Raw genomic sequence first — 18426 nt, forward strand, 5'->3', positions numbered from 1 at the left:
GTTCTCGTTTTCCCCAGGACAGGACAGGACATTTCTCGGATTTAATCATGAGCAAAAGCAAAGTTTGCATACGGCACGCTCAACTACCGGGCGCGTCGTGCTTGCGAAAGCTCACTAATAACATGGTTGGATGCATTTTTTTTTGTTTGCGTCCTTAGAGACAGTATTACGCAATCCTGGGTCAGCCCAACACCTGCAGCTTACACACTCAGAATTGTTACTCGCTTTTGCACGAATGGTTGTTTAAATATATTAGATATGGCAACAATAATTTCAAAGTGCACCACGTATTCTTTCTACGGTATGTGTTTGGCCCTGAAAAGGGCCTACCCAGTCCCGACGTTTCGGCAAGCATGTTCTCGCCGTTCTCAAGGGAATGAGAACGGCATTCCCTTTGAAACGGCGAGACCGTGCTTGTCGAAATGTCAGAGGAAAAATTGGCAGAGGTAAAAATGGCAGAGGTAATAACGTCAGAGGTAAAAATGTAAGAAGTGATAATGGTGAACTTCTGAATTATCAGAGGAAAAATGTCAGAGGTTTTATAATGTCAGAAGTAAACATTTTACAGGTGAAAACGTGGAGTTAGATAATCATTATGTAAGAAATGAAAACATCAGATGTTGAGAATGTCAGACGTAATAAAACCAGGCGTAAAAAACGTCAGACATACGAAATATCAAAGGTAAAATGTCAGAAATATGAAATGTCAGAAGTGAAATGTCAGGTAAAAATGTTTATAGCTAGAAATTACAGACGAAATGTATGGGTGAAAATGGCCGAGGTGATGCTGTCAGAGGTAAAAATGTCAGAGGCAAGTATCTCAAAGGTGATAATGTAGGAGGTAATTATTTTTGTCAGACGTATAAAATGTCACAGGTAATGATATAAGGTAAATGATAAGACGTCGGAGGTAGAACATGTCAGAGCTAATTATCAAAGGTAAAATTTTAGAGGTAAAAACGTCAGAGAAAATATCAGCAGTAAAAGTGTTACGGGTGAAAATGTCAAAGGTAAAAATATCAGAGCTAAAAATGTCAAATTTAAGAATATAAGACGTAAAAATATAACATTCATTAAATGTCAGAGCTAATAACCACAAATTTAAAATTGTCTGAGGTAAATATATCACATAGATACAAAGGTCAAATGCAAAAAAAAAAACAAAAACAAAAAAGAACAGGTGTATTATGTCTGAGGTCAAAGTTTAACGGGAAATTGCCAATGGTTGGTATTTTCACTATTGGAAGGGTAAAATTGCAATGTTTTTGGAGTGCATCTTCAAACATGAAAAATCGGAAAAGGGGTATCTAAACATTGCATCATAATAGGAGTGTCCTACACACACACACACACACACACACACACACAAATATATATATATAATATATATATATATATATATATATATATAATATATGTATATAATATATATATTATATATATATATATATATATATATATATATATATATATATATATATATATATATATATTGATTTGGTTACCAAGCTAAAATTTTGTCACCGAACAACTTCAAAAATCACCAAATTTCACCCTTTTTGGTTACCGAAATCACCACCTGGCAACACTGTTCCTGTATCTATCGTTAAAGGGGTGCACGCAGTGGCGAATCTATAGGGAAAACGGCGCCCGGGGCAAGCGCGAACATTGCGCCCCTATTAATTTCTGAAAAAGTGTTCAACCCCAACCCCATCCCGGTGGGAACTTTAGAAAAAGTCCACATGATATGCTTTTTCAAGCACTTAAAAGGGGTCTTTTGAAGGTGATTTAAATGTAATAAATTTTTGTATTTCAGCTTACAAAACATGGAATTCTTGTCATTTTTTGCTTATTAGATCTTACAATTCTGATCAAGATATAGTGACGGCCGTATAGATAACGATTTATACCAACAAACTGAGGACTTGAAAAAATACTCTAAATTAGTACGAGCGAGTGAGCCGAAATTTGTATATTTCATTACGTTCATTACGTTTTGTTCTTATTTTGTTTGATTTGTTTGTTTTTTGCGCCCCCCCCCCACCGTATGTTCGAAACTGATGGCGCCCTCTTTTGATCTTTTGAGCCGATTTTTTTTTTTTTTTGCATTTCAGCTTACAAAACATGGAATTCTTGTCATTCTTTGCTTATTAAATCTTACAGTTCTAATCAACAATGATCAAGATAATTATAGTGACGGCCTTATAGATGAAGATTTATACCAACAAACTGAGAACTTGAAAAAATACTCTAAATTAGTACGAGTGAGAGAGCCGAAATTTGTATATTTCCGCGTCAACATTACGTTTTGTTCTTATTTTGCGTCTTTCGGTTTTTGCGTCCTCTTTTGATCTAATCGGCGATCGCTTCAGAACGAAAGAAATCGCAGCCGCTGCTCCGTGTAACATTTTGCCTGCTAAATATAAAATGACATGTGTGAACACAATAGACATTGTCATTTTGTCCGCGTCATCTATTTTTCTCTTTGATAAATTTTGGCGAGCGAGCGCAGAGAGCGAGCCGAAAATTTTTGTATTTCAGCTTGCAAAACATGGAATTTTTGTGTGAACACAATAAACATTGTCATTTTGCCCCCCCCCCCCCCCCCCCCCCCTCCATTCTCCCTCTTCCCGTCCGGGCGATTTTGTTTTTGTTTTTGTTTTGTTTTTGTTTTTGTTTTTGTGTTTTTTTAGTTTTTGGCGCCCCCAAGGAGTGGCGCCCGGGGCACGTGCCCCCCTTGCCCCCCCCCCCCCGTAGATACGCCACCGTGCATGTCACGAGACCGACACCCACGAGTCATACAGCCTACGAGTTATACAGCCCACGAGTCATACAGCTCATGAGTTCGACACTATATAAGCAAACAAGGCCCACGAGACCGACACATTAAACCCCGTGTTGTATCTGTCGAACTCGTTATAGGCTGTTTTTACCTGGTGTCGGTCTCATGGGCTTTATTTTCCTAGTGTCGAACTCGTGGGCTGTAGGACTCGTGGACAGTATGACCCATGGATGTTGGTCTTGTGCAATGACCCCGTTAAAGTTAACCCACCAGTCCGTAATAACATTTTTTCTCATTATCATACCGGATGGTGGCCTTGTTGACCGGAACCGTTTCCATGCATCCATCCATGTGTGGGGTGTGTTCGTAAACAAGGTAAGGAAAAGATCAGTAGGTCTACAAGGGAGCGGATAGGTAAAGGAGGGGATTAGGAGAAAGGAAAGGAGGGTTGGGCAAGGGACTTTTACCAACATAGGGTATAGAGACACAGAAATAAAGAGATAATGAAAGGGAGAGGTTCTGATTTTATCTTATTTCATTTTTATCGATATATTTCATTCATCATTCATTTATATATTGATTTATCTGAACAAGTACGATAAGCTAATAGCTGTTTTAATATGGACATTGCAGTTTCCTGTATGCAATATTAATATTTGAAATATAACTCCAAAAGAAAAAAAAAGTGACAAAAACAAGGAAGGAGACACAACCACATGTCATATTGATTTTTATATTGTTCACTTTGTTGACTTACAATGCTTGCCATACATACAAATATTTGAAAGAAAAAGGGCCTTATTCCCCAGTTTGTTTTCAATGAAATAATGTAGTAATCTTTCTGAAAATTAATCAATAAAAAATATTCATTGGTATAATAATGAGAAATTGGGCGGAGGAGAGGAGTTATGATTTTTCTTTTTATTTACGAATTCATTCACATTTATTTATTGAATTCTATTATACGAATTGGTTTGCACATTTATCATTCTAACTGGAATGTCTATCAATCCCTAAAATGGAATATGAAAGATACCGCGTGCATGTCTAGGGCATGCATACTGTCAATTTCAAGGAAACTCTCTAGGGGCAATTAAGCCCTCCACAAACCACTCACACCGTGCCTTACGCTGATCAGGTTTTGCTGACTTGTGAATCTTGCTATGACGAATCAGGAAAAGGAAGTATTTGATATGATATTTCTAACATACCTTTATTTAATGATTATGTAATATATTACTTTCAAAAAATTTGCTAAACTATATTGTCAGAGCCTGATTAAACGTTTGTGGGAGAAAAAAGTTTGTTTTGTATTACAAACCGTTCATGGAGTGGCACGATATTGCACTTCAGATTTAGAATATTTTATAATTTGAAAGTCGAAAACGCACACATATTCTCAATAATTTAGTAAAAGTTTTGTATATTTCAAGAACTCCAAACTAATTTTGATTTATGTTTTTTTTTTTAAAATCAGAATTTACTTTTTTGTTAATTTTGTGGCCTGCCTGGCGTCAATGTTAAGTGGCTCCTGGCCGCTGGACCAGCGATAGATTCCACCCCTTTCCTATAAGATCATGAAAACTAGGCGTATCATCTATTCATTGTTCAGAGAAAACGTCTTAATGATCGTTCAAAAGATACTGGCAGGCTGCTCCCGGTTGAAATCCAGTTTAATGTTCTCATGATCCATTGCAGCATTCAGTGTGTCTTCACTATACTGAGGGAAAAAGCGAGAGAAAGTGGCGATCATCTCTTCACGTGACCAAAAGTAGGTTTTCTCCACTTTACCCTCTTCGTTTCTATCAAGAGGGTAGTGTTTCTGATCGAAAGAAGTCGTCGGTTGGGAAAGGCTATGCACCAAAGGCTACTGAGAAGTGGGTTCTCTTCCGACACCTCAGTATACAACATCGACATTACGTCATTGAAATGAGAGACTTCCACGGGCATTTCATGATGGATCTCGGCATAAGTGTACCAGCCGTCCTTCAAGGTTTTCTTGAAGCCAGCCGCCCCCACCGGGTCGCTTTCCGCGTTGTGGAGGCGTAAGATGAGGTCACCTTGTCTCACCAACTTGTAGATCACGAAGGACTCGTGGTACTCGGGAGATTCCCTCTCAAAATCCAGCGGGATCAGCTGGAATGTCGGCCAGCCTCCTGTGCCCACATCCGCCATGTGCTTGCTACCTTCTCCAGATAGGTTGTAGACTATGATGACCACGTGGGCGCTTTTTAGCCCAAGGATATCACCTGGTACCAGGGTTGCATGGTAACCAAGAGCTTTTATCACCATGAAACACCCTACATTACTGTGGTAGCAGCGACCACCATATTTTGCCCATATATCATTCTTGATCTCCAAGAGTGTAGGGCGATGCCTGTCTTTGTTGGGCGTGGCTATGCTGCGAATTGTCTGGTATGGGATGAATTGTTGCCAGGAGTACACAATATCGTCTAGGAGCCCTTTCGGGTCAGAGGTTATCTTGTCTTCAGGTGACGTCACACCTAGAACGTCGCGCACAAAACGAAATCCTTCCTCTGATGTCATCACCGAGTCAATTGTGACGTCATCGGTTGATTCACTTGGCTCCCCCTGTTGGATATAATTTTGCTGGAGTCATTAAACTAGTATTTGAATATTTGTAATGCACAGGCCCAGACAATGTTCATCAACATCGTTTTAGAGAGTGATCGAATACCTGTAAATCTGTTTTATGACAACAGTGGTCATTACCTTCCGTCCTGCACGTTTCAGATGAAATCCTGTCGAATGCTGTTTTCATTATCTTACAAAATTACAGGCGAGGTATGCGATGTAATTGAAAAAGAAAATGGATCAAAATAATCTGTATGATACGACCGAGAATTCTGAAACTATTATACCGAAATTGGTTCCTGAACGACCAAGGATTTGTGACGTGCGGTTAATTGACGTAAAAATGGCAAGTATAAGCAAACGTTTCTGTTGGCTGCTGGTAACGAAAAAAAAAAATCTAAACGAAAAACTAGGAAAAAATCCGTCAAGCAAAACAGAGCGAACAAATAAAAACAAAACGAAACAAATGTCCGACTACTACGATAACATCCAGTTTTAAGACACGGGGAAACATTCTTGATCCGAATGAAGCGATCTCTGAAAACCCTGAATAGCGTCCGCCAACCAGGTGTCAGTGAACACGTGCATCGGAGCGTAAATAGGCTCATATTGGTAACGGTCGACTGGCTGCGTGTGTAATTTTTACGTAAAGATCAGTGAAAAAGCTGAATACACTGGCTCTGCAAGGTGGTGTAGGGGAATTCCACGTTATTTTCGTAATTTCATATCATGTCATACATAAATCGGCAGCTCCATGTTTAAATATCTGGAATTTATTGTGGTCCCTGAGCAGAGAAGCCAATCCTCTGAAAACCCCAAACAGCGTACAATAAGCAAGGATGATGGCGTACGAGTGTCACATATTTTTTTTTTTTTAGAAATACCGTTGCTTAAAGGTAGGGAATCCCTTTTGCATGCCTTAAATGAAGAGTTGTATAAATACAGTGGTATGTTGAGGAGAGTATCATTTTAGAAACTACCATAAGGTATTGAAAGTGGAAGGTAACATTTAGTACATTTTTATTGACCGTTAGATTTTGAATTGAATTTTTTCGGGGCTCACCGTAAATTCCAGTACATTACTAGGCTACCTTTGCAGACCCATGCACTGCATGTGTGTCCATCATGTATATTTTGTGAAGAAAGTTCATCAAAACTTACAAACATTTCTATATACATTCTTGCCACACACTATATATGTTGTTACATCAGCTCTTATACTTTTAGATTTGTGTTTATAGATAAAAAATACAGAAGACTGCAACAAAAGGGCTTAAGTGTGGCTGACACACAGAACTACTGAGTAGTTGAGTTTTGTGCATTATTCAAATTGTAGATAACTGTTGACTTCCAAATTTCTCAGCAGTGGCCTAAACAAGTCCCCTGAAGTTCATATTTAATGTTTTGCTGCATTTTGGGAGGTCTGTAAAAGGTATCCCCTACCTTTAGCAAGTCTGTGTAGAATTATGCACGCTTTCTTATTTTTGTTCTGCTTTCTTGAACCTCCACCCATGCATTCTTATGGTGAAGCTGCCATGTCATTTTTGTCCATTGTGATTTGATATACATTTTAAAAACATTCTTATTCCTTATCCCAGTCACTATGAATTCTGAAACTCTGCACCTAGTTTAACCAATTTGTAGTTGTTCAAATGTAAGAGTCTGAAAATCAGCCGGATTTCTCCTTTACGAATTCATGCATCCTTTGCTGTGAGCACTAACGTTGCAACTTTCAGCCCAATGAGCAGCTTTAAAGGTGCAAACTTGCACCCGTTAAGGTGCTACAATCATTAACTGTGTCACAGCACGTGAAGGTGCAAACTTGAAGCTTTTTTCTTTCTTATACAGTATACATTATAGAGTTGAAGATCTGCGAACGGGAAATTCAACCATAATATGCAGCTGTTCAAGATAAGTTCCTGACAATATCTTCCACTGCTAATCCCCCCTGGGTGCTGTTCGTTATTCCGAAGGTTCGCTATTCCGAAGATTCGTTATTCCGAAGGTTCGTTAATCCGAAACACACAAATTCCCTATACCTAGAGGTTCGTTAATCCGAAAATGAAAAAGGGTTCGTTAATCCGAACATTTGTGGCGTTATTCCGAAGGTTCGTTATTCCAGAGATTCGTTAATCCGAAAATGAAATTCGGAATAACGAACCTTCGGAATAACGAATCTTCGGACTAAAGAGCCTTCGGAATAACGAACCTTCGGAATAACGAGCTGTGACCAATCCCCTCACCCTACTGATTGTCCACAGATATGTAATGACATAATTATGTGCACAAATTACGAACGCACATACAGATATACGTGATGAAATGGACCTTATGTGCCTCATATGCATATTCAAAAGTAAATAAGTTACCATTAAGCTTGCACGATCTTTGATTTCCAATGGAAGCTGGTTGATAATGCTTCCAGAAAACAAAGAAGCCTACTCTTAGAACTTTGGACTAAAAGGGTTATGTAGTCAAGGGGGCATTCAAGCTTTGCAGAGATGTTTCACTATTTTTATTCGTTGTCCTATAAGACCGATCCATAGATAACAGGAAAAGAAAATGAAAAGATGAGAATATAAGTCTGAAATAAGCTGCACATAACGTTTTCATGAGGGAAAAAAGAAGGAAAAATAACTTCCTCTCCCTGTCTTAGCCTACTGACAGAACAGAACCTAAATGCTAAAAAGGAAGTTACGCAAGTTTGTACTACCACTATACTCGACACCTTTTTTTTTTTCAGGATTATCTGAGCAACTTCTGCTCAAATTCCTTGAAAAGTTTTTGCATGCTTAGCTGCACATGGATGCCCTTCATTTTTAAGTTAGCTTTGACAAACCACACAAAGCTCAATACATTTTAAGATACATTTTGATAACTGAGAATGTCATAGAATTTAATGATTTTATCACAGTTTTCGTAAAAACGGAGATGTCCCGGAGATGTCCATCGCTACCACTTTTGATAACTAGAAAAGCACTCTGAGAGCGCAGACCTCCGCCAAGCATACAGCTCATTTCCACCACGACTGACTGATCTTGTTCTTCCATAGAGATATCAGTGATTTCCACCCATACGCTTCATGCGTACTAGAAATAGTATTGAATAGACCGATTCTAAGAGGCGATTTGTGTATTATGGCCCTCCTATCGGCATGGGCAGCACCATTACGCCATTAAGCCAGGATTGCAAGGTAAAGACACACACACACACACACGCGCACATACACGCACACACACACACATACACACATACAAAGCCCAGGGTCTCCAGCTCCTGCAAACGTCCAATATACAAAATGAACAACAACAAAAAAAAACACTCATTTTTTGTGTCTGTAATAACACTATGTTCCCCTTACCTTTTTACTTTGTCATCATCCGTTCCTACGGCTTCTTAATGCTTTATTTGTCATGTTTGTGTCCTTTAATACCCGAGTTTAAATACCGACTCCGCTGGTTTAACTCTACATAATAAAAACATTCAAAAAGAACTCACCTTCAAACACCCTTTCCAATTAAAAAGGCCTAAGAGACATAATATACAAAATAGTTAACAAACTGTTTTCGCCTCCAGAACCTATGTAGAATTCACTCACCATTTTTCTGAATAAGTCTTTGGCGACGCTTTTCAATCGGCCTTCGTGGGATAGACGGCTTCCACTGGTTTTATTTTTGCGGTCTAGTGAATACAGAAGGTTTGGAGAGAGACTGTTCAAAGCGAAACACGGGACTGTGAATGAAGGCAGTGTACAGCACGATAAAGACAAGAATCAGCGGAAGTCTGGGTTCATTTCTAGCGCTGAATGTTGACACATCTCAGACAAGGGTTTGTTGTTGCATCGACGTCAGGGTAAATAAGATTAAAGGTCCTGTTTACCTGTGAGATCAATGATTTAAAAATGTTCAAGATATCACATTTGATGCATATTATGTGTAGGTCTGTCGTATCACAAAACATCCTACCATATACAATTTTCGTAATACAGCCTACAATATAAGGATATATCAGTGGGTTTTTTTTTCTTTTTTTGGTTGTTTTTTTTTTTTTTTTTTTTTTGGGGGGGGGGGGGGGGTTGTCAGTAAACCGTAACTGTAGACGGTTTAGTCTGGAAACATTTTTAGTATAATTTTTTGTGTATTTAACAACACTTATAGGGACTGTACAGTACTGGTAGAGGTGGGGATTCATGTTTTGAACATTCCTAAGTGAGATAATGAGAAACCTATTATGAAATATGAAAGAGCATGTAATTTTAAGAAGGATTCAACGTTTATTTGATGAAAATTGGTTTTCAAATGGCCGAGATATTCAAAAAAGTGATAATAATAAAAGACTACAGGCCACGCCTTTTATTAGGATCTCTTTGTTTCACCTTGTTTTTGGATATCTCGGCCATTTCAAAACCGATTTTCATCAAATAAACTTTTGATACCCCTTAGAATTGCATGCTCTTTGACATCTCATAGGGTGAATTCTGAATATCTCGCAAAACGTGAAAAAGCTAAATCCTCACCTCAACCAGAACTGTACACACCCTTTAACAATGATTACACGGATTCAACTTTTTACTGTGAATATTTTTGGAACTATTTTGGAACCATTTTGGAACTAATTCAATGCTGGGTTTTTGTTTCATCTGCAAATGTTGAATTATGCCTTTAACGAGCGCGAGTAGGCCATATTACTATAATTGTCATCAAAAGCCAGGGTCGTACACAGGAAAGAAGAGGGGGAGGGGGAAAGAGGTATCCCCCGCCCCCCTCCAAGATTTTGAAGATTTTGCAAATGTTATTTCGAAAATATTTGTGGCACACATTCCTCCACCCTCCTTTACAAAGAAATTCATTCGAAAGTCCTTAAATGTAAATATTATTAAGTCTATTTCACAGCACAGAATAGAATTTTTAAATTAATGTATGAGGTTGATGATGATGACTATGGAAAGCTGATTAGAATAGAATTGACCAATAAGTATTATTCGATAGATAGAACTTGCTTTGTGTGTCACAATGCACTAATAAGATGACATTTACAGATGGCGATATCTTGTTCATAATAAAACACTGGTATGCTGTTTTATCGTGCTTGCAAGCACTTTTATATACTTTTTATACGCCTATGCCGTTTATTTTGCTGTGTTTTCAGTTCTTTCTAAGAACTTTAAGAATTACACACACACACACACACACACACCGCCGGTTAGTGGTAAGTGCATGTCCTGAAATGGACGAAAAGAAAATGCCAACGGTGGAGAAAACGGTTGTGCAATAACTGACCAGGTCAGCTGTTTTTTTCTGTGCAATCAGTGGTATATATTAGCATATTACGTAATAAAGTGGAGTGAACATTGTAATGCGTGCAAACAATGTTTGATGTTCCTGTCAGCGGAACTCACTGTACTCTTTACTAACGTTTAACCTTCATCGGGATGTTGCACTTGAATGACTTCTGCCTTTCAAAAGGGGATGGCTAGTAACTGATCAGTGGGAATCAGTGGGAATGCTGGGGGATGTTCCAATCCTTGTGGGATTCATTTAAGAGTACATTATATAACTATTGTTGCGTGAAAATTGTTTGCTTCAGAATGGTCTCATATTCAAGTAATGTGCGGTTTAATGTTTCCAGGTTAGCAGTGACGGGACACTAAACTGCACATTACTTGAATATGAGACTGTTCTGAAGCAAATGATTTTCACACAACAATAGTTATATAATGTACTCTTAAATGAATCCCACAAGAATTGGAACAATCATCCCCCCCCCTCCCCCCAGCATTCCCACTGATCAGTTACTAGCCATCCCCTTTAAAAGCAGGGGCGTGTAATATTATAGCGAAGACTTGCATAACTTGATCAGGGAGAACTTTATCCCATGGTCGAGTAATTTTTTTTTTTCAAAAGCGCAACGTCAGGAGGGCAGAACAGCAACCGTTTTGTCAAAATCAGATGATGATTACGACGTTTATAGGGAAAAATGCTACATTTGCTTTCATGAAGAGGTGATAGTTGGTTGCCAGTCATTTGAAATGCAAATCATCCCCCGCAGACACTGTTCAGTTCAGTTCAGTTCAGTTCAGTTCAGTTTTATTCAGCTTCATATCAGCAGATTACACAAAAACACACAAATATGTACATTGTCATATACAAAGTTTAAAAGAAATGAACTTGATGGTGGAAACCTCTGGAGATCGAAGCAGTGCTTCTAGTCAGGGCCCCTATAACACGTTACGTCTACACGTATAGGTTTGGTGGGAAAGAATAGATAAATGGATAGTTAGATTGATCGTATCAGGGCAATATCTCTCCCCCCCCCCCCTGCTAAATACTGGTTAGTGATAAGGTTAGAGTAAAGATTAGGGTTAGTTTTAGGTTTACGATATAAAGTTTGGGTTAGATTTAGGATTAGGTTCTGCAGAATTAGGTCCTGACTTGCATTTCCAACATTTTTGAGAGACAGGGAAGCCTTACATATAATATTCTTGATAAATCGCCTAGTTAAGCATAGTTACGTATAATGATTTCGGCTCCCTAATAATCTTTATTCGTTGGTTTATTTATTGGAACCTCGTCCCCCCCCCCCTTTTTTTTTTGGGGGGGGGGGGGGTTGGGGGTTGAAAGAGGGAGTTCGGTGACATAGCTGACGTCAATATTTAGCGGGCTGGCCCACCTTGACCACAGCTAATGTTGAATCATTTTCAAAGTCATTGGAGCTACTCGCACCATCTATTCATTGTAAAGGGAAAGCATTATCATTGCGTGATATGACAGCACATAATAAATCATTCAAAATATACTACTTGTATATAGGAGTCTACTTCCGGTTGAAGTTTACTTCCGGTTGAAGTTCAGTGTGACGTTTTCATCATCCATAGCAGCATTCAACACTTCTTCACCAAACTGAGGAAAGAAACGAGCAAAAGTGGCGATCATCTCTTCACGTGACCGAAAGTAAGTTTTCTCCACCTGACCCTCTTCGTTCTCTATCAAGAGAGTGGTATTCCTGATTGAAAGGAGTCGACGATTAGGAAATGTCATACACCATATGTTACAGAGGAGTGGTTCCACAGATATGTCAGTATACAACATCGACATCGCGTCGTCGAAGTGAGAGACGTCTACGGGCATTTCATCATGGATTTCGGCATAGGTGTACCAGCCGTCCTTCAAGGATTTCTTGAAGAAAGCTGCTCCCACCGGGTCGCTTTCCGCGTTGTGCTGGCGCAAGATGAGATCACCTCGTCGCACAAACTTGTAGATCAAGAAGGACTCGTGGTACTCGGGAGATTCCTTCTCAAAGTCCAGCGGGATCAGCTGGAATGTCGGCCATCCCCCTGTGCCCACATCCGCCATGTGCTTGCTACCTTCCCCAGAGAGGTTGTATACTACAATAACCACGTGTTCGCCTATTGCCCCAAGGAAGTCACCTGGTACCAGAGTTGCCTGGTAGCCAAGAGCTCTTGTCACCATGAAACACCCTACATTATTGTGGTAGCAGCGACCACCATATTTTGCCCATATATCGTTCTTGATCTCTATGAGCGTAGGGCGGTGCCGTTCTTTTTTGGGCGTGGCTATGCTCCGAATTGTCTGGTATGGGATGATTTGTTGCCAGTAAAGCACAATATCATCTAGGAGCCCTTTTGGATCAGAGGTAATCTTTTCTTCGGGTGACTCCACACCTAGAACATCGCGTACAAAGCGAAATCCTTCCTCTGACGTCATCATCGATTCGATTGTGACGTCCTTGGTTGATTCACTGGGCTCTCCCTGTAAGATACAGTGTAAGAATCATTGAAGGAATATTTGCATATCTTCAATGCAGAAGCATTTTTCTGAAAATTGTTTTAGACACTGTAAGAGAACACTGCAAGCTTGTTCTATGAACAAGATGAAATATTTTATTGCGATTTTCATAATCTTGCAAAATTACAGGCGACAGTTCAAACGAACTAAATGTATAAACTAGATAAAAACGAAATATTCGAACAGTTATAAAACGATCAAGATTGCTGAAACTGCAACCTTTAGGTGGTTCCTGAAAAACCGAAGACTGGTACATGAGGTTTACAAACGCCAAGAAGAGTAGGCCATTGCTCATGACAATGTGAGTTGGATGTTGAATTTTACTGAAAAAACACCCAAAATCAAAATATAAAACGAGAAAATCAAGAACGTATAGCAAAGCAGAACCGAACAAATAGAACAAAACAAGGATGAGAAGAAAACTTTCTGTGATGCGTAAGAGATAATCAAAACTTCTACAGTGCACTCCAGTTACAATGAAATTCCGGTTACAGTGAAGTAAAAACTCATGCCGCAACATTATCTGCTCTATGTTTTTTTCTCTTTATTCTTTGTTTGGATATATATATATATATATATACATATATATATATATATATATATAAATTGATTAAACGAAAGAAAATTGCCGGTCCTGAGGATTTCGATATAACGGGAGTCCACTGTATTGCTAAACTTCTTCATCTGACCACGCAGATGACATTCAGTTTAACCCATTACATACCGAATTCTGAAATGCCCATAGATTTAATGCAAAGGCCATATCACGTTCGGAACGGGTTAAGACATCGCTTTTTTGAAAGCAGTTAGGATGGTGATTTGGAGACGGGGAAAAACACTTGAAAGGGAAGGAAGACGTAGCCAGAAAAGTTAGTGGAAGAGGATGCAATAATTCTAAGAGAAATTCAAAGTTTGTTTAATGAAAATTGGTTTTGAAATATCTCAGATATCCCTAAATCAGGTAAAACAAAGTGGTCTTAATGAAAGGAGAGAAAAGGTTTAGTTTTATGATCTAATTTCATAGAATTTTCATAAGACTTCTTAAAACAGTGATGTCCGTTATCAAAAAATGCGAAAAGGCCACAATTTCTTGGCCTCATATTTGGCACTTCATTCATTGATGTTGATGCAAAAAAAAAAAAAAAATCCCAAACCAATTAAAGTTTTTGGTCCATATTCTAATACAGGCCAATGATCCGTAGAAGTCAGGACTGAATGCAACGGAGCGCCCCCTCCCACACACACACACACACTTTTGCGCGCGAGAACGCGCACACACAAAGCGCACGCTCTGCAGCCCCTGAAACGCACAAAACAGGCCTTTTTGTTTGGTAATGGTATGTTCCCTTTATCTGGTTTACCTTGTTTTTTTTTTTGTTCGTACTTCTTCTTCATGCTTAATTTGTCATGGTCGTGTCCTTTAACCGAGTTTCACCGACTGATATTTAACTCTACATAATAAACCAATTCAGAAAGAACGCGCCATCCGATAAATACTATTTCCAATGAATAGGAAGATTTCATCTAAGAGACAAGTGAATAGGAAGATTTCATCTAAGAGACAAATTAAAGGGAGATCATAGTTTTGGTTGAGGTGAGGTTTTAGCCTTTAACTTTTTGCAGGATACATAGAAATCACTTTGGGTAATGTTAAGGAGGAAACAATTCTAGAAGGAATTTAAAGTTCATTAACATTGATGAAAATTGGTTTTGGAATGGCTGACTTATCCAAGAGCAAAGTAAAATAGACCCATCCTAATACAAGATGTGTCCCACCTTTTATTACGATTGGTTTCTTTTTGGATATCTCAGCCATTTCAAAATCAATTTTCATCAAATGAACTTTGAATCACTCCTCTTTTGAAATGCATGCTCTTATACATATTTCATAAGAGGTTTCTCATTATATGAAAAAATATAAAAGAGTTAAAACCTGAAGCCCCATCTCAAGCGAAAATATACAATCCCTTTAACAAGTTTACAAACTGTTTTCCCTCACTAAAGCGAGAATTTGCTTACCATCTTTCTGAAATGTTCCACGTCCTTGGCGACGGCTTTTCAAATGACCTTTGTTGAAAGTCTGCAACCACTGGTGTATTGTCGTGCTCTGTTGAGTAAGACAGCAGTGAAGCATGCGGGACAGCTAAGTGCTTCGCAGCCATTCCATGTAAAGGGTCATAACAACAAAATAAAAAAAGATGAAGCTCGAGTACTTGATGTTGATTAAGATGTTTTTTTCGTGCAGAGGAACATTAAAATGTTCATATCTCAATTATCTTATGAATACAGGCTTGTTATGAAAGTTACAAGCTTAAAGCCCATAACCGTATCTGAAACTTCGGGGGAAAATGCAGTCTGTGGGTTGAGTCCTAGTTTAAACAAGTTAATGAAAATAAGATTCATATCACCTAATGCTTTGCAGTTTGCATTTACATATTCACTTCAGTACAACAGTGGAAGTTTTGTATATTCTGCGTGTGGTATATCACTTCGAAAACAGGCCCATTTATAGGTGTCACGAGCGAGTCACACAAATGTGATTATTTTTCAATAAAACTTATCAATGCTTATTTCAACAAAAGAGAGGATAAATTGAATCATTCGTATCCTATCGATTTATACGATAGTATTGATATTTAATCTGTATTTCTTCTAGAAATGATGACATTCATTTCTTTGACTTTACAGGGGCACTTATTTGTATATTGCATACCCTCCGTAAAGCACATACCTTACCCCCAAAATAGGCATGCTATATAGCATTCATTCTCTCTTGCACTGTCACCTGCACACACGACGCACTGTCACTCGCACACACCTACATTTTTATTGTCTACGATCCCATGCAGTAGTCAATATTGCCTCGTGCTTTTTTTTTTAAACGTCAAGTCACTGTTTTTCTTTTCCGTTTTTTTTCTTTCGCAAAACATGTTTCGTGAATCAAGATTAAGAGTTTCATGAGTACATATATAATTGGTGTTGTATTATATTTGTATTATATATAGATAGGGCCTCATCCACGTCAAGCTCTGCTTATGAGGACCGTCCCCTGTAATCATTTCTTCTTTGTTCATAGATACAGTATGCCTTAATATGTTATTTTGATTCATATATGTTACTACAGACTGATGTTGTTACGCAAATGATATGTTTTGTATTGATTTGTATGTTAACTCTCTTTTGTTGTTGTTGCATACTCTGTATCACTCTGTTTTCATTTGCAATTATATTTGGAGAAAGAAAGTGCAGAAATAAACCAAACCAAACCAAACCAATAGTGTCATGCACGGTCACGTTAATGTCACTGAAGTCACACTCCAACAATAAATCGCAAACCATCCTGTAAAAGTTGGTGTAATATAATCTCTATATGCACACTACCGTATGTCCCCCCCCCCCCAAAAAAAAAAAAAGAAACTACGGGACCCTCCGCAACGATATCTTTAAGAATAGTGAATCCATCAAGATTCAGGGTATGAAACTACAATTCATTGCCCACATCTTACATAAAACCCCATTCGATTTGCTTCATTGGTCAAAAAGAAATGAGGAATTTTGTAAAGGATGTCAAGAATTCCTTCCCTCCAAGTTCTGTCTATTGTATTCACACACAAAAGCATCGAAGTGCTAAACTTGGAAGAATCAGACTAATGATATGCTTATAACTTTTCACGTTTCTATGTGATCACTCAACCAATTTGAATCAGGTTTCTGCAAAATAGAGCTAAGATGTTATATTTTAAGACCCTGAAGTAGCATTTAGACAGTTTAATCATACTGGGTGTTATCAGTGCGAAAATCTAATTGTAATTTTTTTTTTTTTTTTTTTTTTTTTGGGGGGGGATATACTGTACTCCGTATGCTTAGGAACAAACTATAGAACATAATATGATGTTACGAGTAAAAGTTGTGGTAAATTCACATCAAATTTATGTGTTTCTGCATAACACTGTTTAATTGTAATTTGACATTTGTGGGTTGCTTCAATATCACAGTAAGGCGTTGAACAGCAGTAGACGTTGAAATGCATTAGCCTTATCATGCTTACTAAGCATCTTGGTCAGGACCTTCTTCAGATCTTACCTGATTGTACGTTTCTTAAAAAGTTTGTCGGTGTAGGACAATTTTTTTCATATAATCATAAAAATTATGTCTTAGAAATGCATGATATCGTAAGTCTCTGTATGCAATGTAAAACTAAAAATCAAAGAAAAATGTGGAATTCACACTTACTAACGTAATCAACAATCATCAAAAAGATGGGGTAACAAAATGAAAGGTAGGGCCCCAGCTACACGTATATTACGTACAAAGTGCATAGAAGTTTATTCTTTGATCAATGTAAATGACTTCTGTTTGGAATTTCTAGCAAGTTAATTTGACATCGGACTGTAGTGTTCCTTTGAAAACTGTTATACTTGTCAATGTGATACTTACATTATGTCTCTTGTCTCTAAAATCCACTTCGCTGTGAGTGTATAGTTGGTCAAATCGAGTTCCGGGAATAAGACATGTCAAATGCACCAGACGTACCAGATGTCAACGCTGTACAATCTCTGACAATTTTTGAAATATTAATGTACTCCTCCAGACTAGTATTATGTCGCTTCCAACCTATCCACAGTCACAACAGTGAAAAATTCAAAATGGAGAATATCTGTTGTTCTTCTATGGACTTTATACCCCAGCGGTAATTCTTGTGAGTTATTTTTCTGACTTTTGCGATTTTCGGGTCGTTTGTTGCCAAGCATGAATGCTTCATGAGAGATGTATTAATTCGCTTTTATTGCTTTATCAAGGATCAATGAGAGAGCGGTATTTCATAAAATGTCGTTGTCGGGCGAGACTGGTATGACCTTTTTATCTGTTGGGCAAAATGAACTCATGGATCCCTTTTGCCTAAATGAAAGTTGGATAGCAACGCTGCAGACAAGACGCGTTTAGTGATGGCATGTTGTACGCATATTTCAGCATTAAATATCAACCTCATTACACAGAGCATGAATATTTATACATTCAAGACAAAGATATTTCAGATTTTAAGTTTTCTCCCTTCGTAGCTACATCTTAACAAGTGCTTAAGCCTGCAATGATATCCTCCGGTCTTGTTTTTCACTTTGTATGTCTGCATTTCATTTTTTGCTGTATTTTTTTCTAATATACCGTGATTGATTCCGAAAGAAAGTCACTGAAGATCATTGTAGTTTCGACGTAGACCTATATCCTGTTTTACCTGGAAAAAAA

The 18426-nt window shown here is 38.2% G+C and overlaps 1 protein-coding gene and 1 pseudogene across 1 annotated transcript in view; both read right to left on the reverse strand.

Annotated features, from left to right (window-relative positions):
• Window positions 1–4415: 4415 nt before the first annotated feature.
• LOC140244475 (uncharacterized) lies at window positions 4416–6133 on the reverse strand (annotated as a pseudogene).
• A 6074-nt stretch (window positions 6134–12207) lies between these two features.
• LOC140244476 (uncharacterized) overlaps window positions 12208–18426 on the reverse strand; it is a 6783-nt gene continuing 564 nt past the window's right edge. The window contains exon 2 of the mRNA XM_072324108.1: window positions 12208–13146. Within this exon, the coding sequence (XP_072180209.1) occupies window positions 12208–13146 (939 nt within the window). The remainder of the gene's footprint in view (window positions 13147–18426) is intronic.

This window comes from Diadema setosum, chromosome 21 (genome assembly GCF_964275005.1).
Source record: "Diadema setosum chromosome 21, eeDiaSeto1, whole genome shotgun sequence".
Classification (NCBI taxonomy): Eukaryota; Metazoa; Echinodermata; class Echinoidea; order Diadematoida; family Diadematidae; genus Diadema; species Diadema setosum.